The following is an 8,465-nucleotide window of genomic DNA, read 5'->3' on the forward strand; positions in this document are numbered from 1 at the left end:
TTGGCCTCCCAGCAACTGAGCCCACTTCTAAGGTTGGTGGAATTTCCTAATTTGTAGATCTGTTTTGAAGAGACCTCCTTCCACTCTGGAAGTCAATACACCAGATATATGCTTGTGAGCCTCCCTGTCAGCTAGAATGAGGACATGTGACAGGCTCTGCACATCAGATGTACCTACCCAGACTATGACACAGAGAAGGGGAGCCCAGGAGGAACTTTCTTTAGCCGTGGTGGCAATTGAAGTGAGATGGTCCCTGGAGTAGGTGACAGAAGTGTACTTGGTAGCAAGCAGTGTCCGTGACAGCTGCAATCAGAACTGCAAGTGGCACCACCTAGTGTTTGGTGGCAGCAGCATCAGTGTCCTCACTACTGGTTCTGAAGCATGATTTTTGGCACTGTTACCAGATGAGTGGTCTCCTAAGCCTGGGTTATTAGTTCTCCAAAGAAACAGAATCAACAGAACATATATGAGGTTATATACATGGAGAGAGAGAGAGAGACAGGGAGAGAAAGAGGTACTTTAGATTCTAAGGAGTTAGCTCATGTATTCTGGAGGCTTGGCAGGTCAAAAATCTTCAGGATAGACCAGCAGGCTGGAGGCCTATGGAAGAGTTGGTGTGTGGTTTGAGTCTAAAGCCAGGCTGCTGGCAGAATCCCTCTTGCACGAAGAAGTGTCTTTTTCTATTAAGGACTTCAACTGATTAAAAAAGGCCCACTCAGTGTGGAGGGTAATCTGCTTTACTGAGTGTGTACTGATATCAGTGGTCATCTCATCTAAAAAAATGCCTTCACAGAAACATCTAGAGTAATGTTTGATGAAATATGTTGTTACACTGGCCCAGTCAAGTTGTTACATAAAATTCACCACCTCCCCTGGCTATCTAGCTATCTAGTGATTTGAGAGATGATCACTATGTATATGTATTTTTTGGCAGCAGCTGATTTAGGGATCAAAGCTTGAATGTTGGTGTTAGTAACATCACCCTCCAACCACCTGAGCTATCCAGCGAGCCCTATTTCTTGGTTTTAAATTTTATTGGAGTGAAATTTACATAACATAGAATGAACCACCTTAAAGTGAATGATTCTGTGGCATTTAGTACATTCACAAGATTGTGCAGTCACCACCTCTATCTCATTCCAACACATTTGTATTACGCCAAAAGTAGCAGTCACTCCCTGTTTCCCCTTCCCCCCATCTCCTGCAGTGACCAATACTCTGCCCACCTCTATAGATTCACCTGTTATGCATATTTTATATAAAAGGAATCATACAATGTATAATCATTTGTGTCTGGCTTCCCTTACTTAACATAATGGTTTTGAGGTTTAGCCACATTGTAGCATGAATCAGAACTTTAATCCTTTTTATGGCTCAATAAAATTCCACTGTATGTATGTACAGCTTGCTTATCTACCCATTCACTGAGGGACTCAGTGTTCTTTGAATGAAATCCCTTTCTGCTAAAATTAGCCAGACTTTGTTTCTGTTATTTTGCAACTAAAAACTCCGAGCAAATCATGCTGGAACATAGCCCATCACTAGGAAAAAACACAACCTAGAATGGAAAACTGTAAGGGTTTTCTCCAGCTAGTATCTTCTCCTCTCTGTGTATTTGCTTCTTTAGCTCCTCTCTCAGCCCATGGGATGAGAATCTGACAGGAGGAGGTGATGGACTGACGCATTCAGCTAAGCCAGGTGGTGACATGGACTGTCCAACCTCAATCCCAGTTCAAAATACTCTGATCCAATCAGCCATGTGTAGCGTTACGGATGTTTCATAAACATGAATCCTGGGGCCCTGCCACACTGTGACTATGTGGATTAGGGAGTTTGTGGGGGCACACACCCGGGGTCCTCCTGCAGACCCAGAAGGAGAAGGAGCTGACAGGATTAACCCCGGTGTTGGGACCGAGGGATCTCAGGGAAAAGTGAGCCTGCTGCTCGCCAACCCAGCCCCGTGAAAGAGACTGTCAGATGTGGCAGGGGTTCTGTCAGGGCAGTTCCACTTTATTGCCCTTACACTGCAATTTATATAAGCAAGCGAGTAGGGGCTTTCCATGAACTAACCAATCAATTAAAGGATCACGCAGGCATGCATTTTGTACTAACATGTTGAGCATAGCGACCACGCAGGATTCACGAGTGCGGAAATACTGGAGGACCAATAAAAACCGTTTGGAGCTATCTTGGGTTACGCCTCCCTACTTCCCACGGGCGCCATCTTCATCGTCCACCCATAGGCACCATGTGGCTCACAGATAATGTTTGCTCCTAAAAATGGGCCCAACAGGAGTTCTGTTCCAAGAAAAGTGTAAACCGTTTGAGTTGAAGTGACTTCCCAGAAGGAATCTACGCAAAGGTCCTGGAGCTTCTAAATCACAGCATGCTGTACTCTCTTGGAGACAATGTCATTGAGTTAGGCTACTCTTTACCCCAAACACGTCCATTGGTTGGGCACATCTCAGTAACATGCTGTTAACATTCCCATCTGTAAGTGGAGAAGATGTAGCATCACTAATGTAGAGCTAGGGCTGGGTCTGGAGCTCACAGACCCCTTAAGCCCATTCACAAACCCTACACACATGTCTATGAGCTAAGTAGCCAGCAAAAAGGTCCTTGGAGCCTTGGTTGAAGTAGGAATAGTCTTTATTCAGCACACACATGTCTGAGAGCTAGGCAGTACAGAGAGAAACTCCAAAAGCTCAACTGCTACTGGCACAATACAAAGAAAAACTGAACCACTGCCAGCAGAGTAAACATGTTCTATTTTTAGACACGAGCTCTCTGCCAGCCAGCTTCTGCTTCACAAACTCAAGAACACACAAGAGCAACAAAACTGAAAAGATACACGAGTGCACATGTGCACTAACTCCACCCACACACAACTTGTTTACAAGAAATATGCTGCATGACCCTGAACTGGACCTGAGTGAAGGGAGCCTGACCAAATTATTCTATTTCCCCCCCCCCCCACCAATCATCTTTGAGGATAACCAGACATAAGAAAGCAGGGGTTACAGAAAATACAAGAATAGCCTCAGGTCTGAACAAGGATAGTGAAAAGAAAAAGGATATATTGATCGAATTTCCACATCAATGGGCACAGGCCAGATCACAAAGGTGATGAGACTTGATTTACATGGAATTTTATCTGGAATTAGTTTCCATTCAGGTGTTTCATTTCTAACATGTGTAAGTTTTGAACCAATAGTTACATCTGAATTTTAGATAATACTCTATGTCATCATTGTTTGGTACAAAGGGACAAAAAAGTGGGTGAGACAATTATTCTCTTTTTGTCTCTAATGAGGCTTTGAGGGAATCTGGTCGCCATAGGCAAGGAGGCTCCTTTAAACACTCAGTCTATGATTGCCCCAATGAATCACTCATGTGTAAACCGTGAACCCTGCTCCTCCTCACCCAGGACCTGCCTATGTTTCCAGGACAGTCCAATCCCTGCCATAAAGAGAAGCACTGAGCAGTTGTGCAGAGGTGAGAACACCTGACAGCAGGAGCACCAACCTCCTCCAGGTGAGGTGCAACCACGGAGACATCGATACTTGTCTATTAAGATGGGAAGTTCTTTTAGGAACCTCCTTTGCAGCATCTTCCAGATACCAGAAGCTATAGCAAGAGTTCTGAAAGTACCAGTGGTCACCTGAGATGATCCCAGTAATAATAGTTTTTCTTATCTCTTTATAAGCTATTAGGGAGTTGGGTGGGTGGAGGGAAAAGTGAGAAATATAAGCAGAGACACAAATGGTAAAGCCAGGCTGTGTATATGTCTGTGAATTTTACAACGTTAAATATAGGAAATAAGAATCAATGAGGCCAGCAAGAAAAGCATAAGAACTGAGCATTGGGAACTGGAAGTGCAGGTGGGGTGGGCACATTCTGCTTTAGCAACTCTGTAAGGTGAATTGCACGTGTGGGCCTGCCTGGAGCCTGATGGCATCTTAACCATCCATGTCTAGGTTTCTGAATTTGCTGCCCTCCATCCACCTGGGCTCAGAGACATGAGAGGGACAAACGAGTTAAGCATCTCTGAGTTCCTCCTCCTGGGACTCTCCAGGCAGCCCCAGCAGCATCAGCTCCTCTTCGTGCTCTTCCTGAGCACGTACCTGGTCACAGTCCTGGGAAACCTGCTCATTGTCCTGGCCATCAGCACTGACTCCCGCCTGCACACCCCCATGTACTTCTTCCTCAGCAACCTGTCCTTCATAGACGTCTGCTTCTCCTCCACCACCGTCCCCAAGATGCTGGCCAATCACATACATGGGAGTCAGAGCATGCCCTTCTGTGAGTGTCTCACGCAGATGTATTTTGTGTTTGTGTTCGCTGATACGGACAATTTCCTTCTGGCTGTGATGGCCTATGACCGCTTCATCACCCCTTACATGCCACCCCTTACATGCCACCCCTTACATTACACAGCAAAGATGATCTGTCAGCTCTGTGTCCTGCTGGTCACTGGATCATGGGTCATTTCCCACCTGAACGGTCTGTTGCACACCCTGCTGATGGCTCGACTCTCATTCTGTGCAGACAACGTGATCCCCTACTTCTTCTGTGATATGAATCCACTCCTGAAACTCTCTTGCTCAGACACACAGCTCAATGAGCTCATGATTCTTACCAAGAGTGCCTTGATCACAGTCACCCCATTTGTTTGCATCCTGGCTTCCTATGTGCACATCACCTGTGCTGTCCTGAGGGTCCCATCCACAAGGGGAAGGTGGAAAGCCTTCTCCACCTGTGGCTCCCACCTGGCTGTGGTTTCCCTCTTCTATGGCACCATCAGTGCTGTCTATTTCAACCCCTCATCCTCACATTCAGTTGAGGAAGACATCACGGCTACTGTGATGTTTACAGTGGTGACCCCCGTGCTAAACCCCTTCATCTGCAGCCTGATGAACAGGGACTTGAAAGGGGCTCTAGGAAAAGTGTTTGGCCGGAAGACATTTTCTGTCTAATGAGAGAATCAAGACCGAATCTCATTCGCAAGCAAATCAGTTTCTCACAAATTGAGCATAATGCAGTCGTTGTTCATCCAAGATGGTCTGGAGACAAACACGCTGATAACTCTGAGAGGGGCACACAGAAGGTGGTCATTATTTATTAGTGCACTCTGATTCACTTGTAATCCAGTTGCATGCATCAAGTAATGAGACCTGTTTTTCATGACTAAATTTGTTTTGTTTTGTTTTTATAATTTTAAGTGTTTTATTTCGATATTGTTGGCCTTGAGTGTATGGTGTAAAACATAAAGAAATCTAAGAAAAAATGTAATACTTCCTATGCTATGCTCGAAATGTCAAGTGACATAGTTCTAGCTCCAATTTTTATTAAGTTTTTATTTATTCATTAATGGATTTCCATTTGACCTCCCTAATGTCTTTAAAGTCTTGATTTTATTAACTTGACAAATTATCTCTCTTTTAACCTTAAGACTCTAAAATCAGAGGGAAATACACAACCACTGAGAAGATGACATTCTCTACCTGGAATAAATGTATATTTTGCTCAAAATCCCAGTCCTTCAAGTACTTCATGAGAACTAAACTTATTCCACATGAATCTGCCTGTTGATCTAATAAATGAAGAGCTTTTTACACCATAATCTCGATCTGTAAGAGGAGAGAACCAAATGTCCCATTTTGAACTTCCAAGTGATGAAGCTGACATTCAATAGATGGTTCTACATAATAATGTTCATCAAAGGTCAAGTCTATTCTCTGATGTGGAGCAGCTTCCTAAATGGAGACACACTCCTTGCTTGGTGGATATGAGTTGGGGCAATTTGGTGAAGCAAAATGACCTCCATTGCTAGTTCCAACCCAAATGCTCACACTGGTTTGCAGGAATGTGCTTGATTCCAATATTTTGTCCATCTTGTGGCTTTTGGGCCACAGCAATTCCTTTCACTACAAGTATTGGTACTGACAACACTTTGGTGACTGAGCCTGGCTGCTCTGTCCCTGTTATTGGCCACTGGATGCCACCCCACAGGGCAGGGTCTGACCTGCCCTACTCAAAGAGTGCTAATATGTGGCATGAGCTCCACTGAAGTTAAAGACTAAATTTTGAACTATTTCACACCCGAGTCAAGCTCTTCTTTCTATGTGATTGATCAGGAGTATACTTCCAACACATGTATGGGAATTTTGGAATCACCTGGGAAGCCTTCATGATGCACTGATGTCCAGGTCACAATACTGAGCACGTTAATGAGAATCTCTGCAGGTGAGTTCCAGCCCCCAACACCGAAGCTTTGAAAAGACATCTCTGTGGAGGGAAGCACATGTATTTCACAGGGCCTAACTTTTTAGAATTACACATAGAAATGTTAAGCTTGTGAAAGACAGAAAATCTTCCCTGGGCTAAAGTCTCTGTTGTAGATAAAGAATTATAACACAGCAAAAATGCTGGCTCTAAGGGCAGATGTCCTTGGTGCAGCTAAACCTAATGATTGCTGCTGTGAAAATTATCTTACTGTTCTTTTTGTGACCACCTACGTTCCTTTTCTGTAACTTTCTTGCCTGGACAATAAATACTGAGAGAAAACCCTGATTTGAGGTTATTTTCCTAGAATTCTTCTCCCTTGAAGGATTTGTCTGGAATTAACCCTTTTGGGCCTCTCATTGCTCAGGAGAAATGGGCTTTGAGTAATTCTTTGTGTCTCTGTCACCTGGGGGAGAGGTGACACATCTTGGGAGATTCTAATGTGCAGTCAGTGTGGAGAATCACTGGTCCTCCTGTATATGTCCTCCAGAGTGGTCAGTCATGATAGTTGGGTCACAAAATGAGTTTTGAGACTCAGACAAAAGAACAGCAGAATGAAATATGACGCCTGCAGTGAGTAATAGCATTTTCAATGAGGCTCAAGAAGAGCTGGCGACAGTTTGGCCCAGTGTATCCAGAGGAAGCCACACAGAAGTGTGGGAACACTCAGAAGCATCGTGATTGGCTGCCTGACTTTAGGGGGCAGGTCCAGCCAGGGTCAAGTCTTTGATATCAGGGAAGCTAGTCAACATTTGCTATAACAGCTGCCCAGCCTAACTGCCTGGCCCTGCTTTCTCCTCTGACTAGCAAGTCCCTGCCCACACCTTGAAGAACCAAGTCAAATGACACCTCCTCCTCCAGGAAGCCTCCTGACTCCATTATCCAGTTCTCCCAGCTCTATTTTTCTTTGGTTTATTCTTCCCTCTCCACAAGGGCTTTCGCTCCTGTATTAGTCCATTTCTGCTGCTATAACAGAAATACCTGAGACTGGGTAATTTATAAAGAAAACAAAATTTATTGTTTACAGTTTCTGAGGCTGGGAAGTCCAATGTCCATCTGGTGGTAGTAACAGTGCCCCATGGGTCTCACATTACAAGATGGTGGAAGCATAGAGAGCAGAGAGAGAGCAGAGAGAGACTTTCCTCTTTTAAACCCCTCAGAACCATGCCCCTGACCACCATAATTAATTATTATTCATTACTGCCTGGTCCTACAATCCAATCACGTCTTCAAGGCTCCAGCTTTCAATTACCATAAAAGGATTTCCCTCCCTCTTAACAGTCACAGTTTCTAATACATAAAACTTGGGGGCACAAGCTAAGTTTCTAATACATAAAAGTTGGGGGACACAATTCAAGCTTCAGGGAGTTTTGGGGGGACATAATTCAACCCACTACATTCTGCCCCTGGCCCCCCAAAACTCATGTCCTTTTTGCATGTAAATGCATTCATTTCATCCCCAAAGTCTTAACTTGTTTCAGCTCAAGGGTCCAAAGGTCAAAGTCCCATCTGTGAAATAAATACAAGTTATCTACTTTCAAGATACAATGGTGGGACAAACATAGGTTACATATTCCCATTCCAAAAGTGAGAAATTGGCCAAAAGAAAGGGGTAACAGGTCCCAAACAAGTCTGAAGCCCAGCAGGACATGCACTGAATCTTTTTTTTTTTCCTTTTTGTCTTTTTTACTGACTGGTAACGGGATCGCAACCCTCGGTGTTGTGCCCGCACCGTGCTCAGCCAGTGAGCGGGAACCGGTCTCCACATGGGATCCGAACCCTCAGCGGGAGCGCCGCCGCGCTCCCAAGCGGCGCACTCTCCAGTGCGCACCGGGCCGGCCCTGCACTGAATCTTAAAGCTGGTGAATCTTGTAACTTGACTCCATGTTCAACGTCCTCTGCACACTGGTGTGGGGGTTGGGTCCCCAAGTCCTCAAGCAGCTCCACTTCTGTGACTTTCCTGGTCTCAGGTGATGCTTTAGCTCTCACAGACTGGTGTCGCACCTTGGTAACTCCAGAGGTCTGGGGTCTCCATGGTGGTCCCACTCTCATGGCTCCACTAGACATGGCACTGATGGGGTTTCTCTGCTGCAACTCTGACCCCACATTTCTGCTCAGCTTTGCTCTAGTGAAGGTTGTCTGTGGTGACTCCGCCCCTGTGACAGATCTCTTGCTGGGTC

At 45.0% G+C, this 8,465-nt stretch overlaps 1 protein-coding gene across 1 annotated transcript; it reads left to right on the forward strand.

The window, feature by feature from the left end:
• The first annotated feature begins 4,019 nt into the window (after positions 1–4,019).
• Positions 4,020–4,976, forward strand: LOC103585369 (olfactory receptor 1F1-like). Its single transcript, XM_008566298.1, has one exon. The coding sequence runs from the start codon at positions 4,020–4,022 to the stop codon at positions 4,974–4,976; it is 957 nt and encodes a 318-aa protein (XP_008564520.1).
• Positions 4,977–8,465: the final 3,489 nt, after the last annotated feature.

The sequence above is a fragment of the Galeopterus variegatus genome, unplaced genomic scaffold (genome assembly GCF_000696425.1).
Source record: "Galeopterus variegatus unplaced genomic scaffold, G_variegatus-3.0.2 Scaffold233, whole genome shotgun sequence".
Classification (NCBI taxonomy): domain Eukaryota; kingdom Metazoa; phylum Chordata; class Mammalia; order Dermoptera; family Cynocephalidae; genus Galeopterus; species Galeopterus variegatus.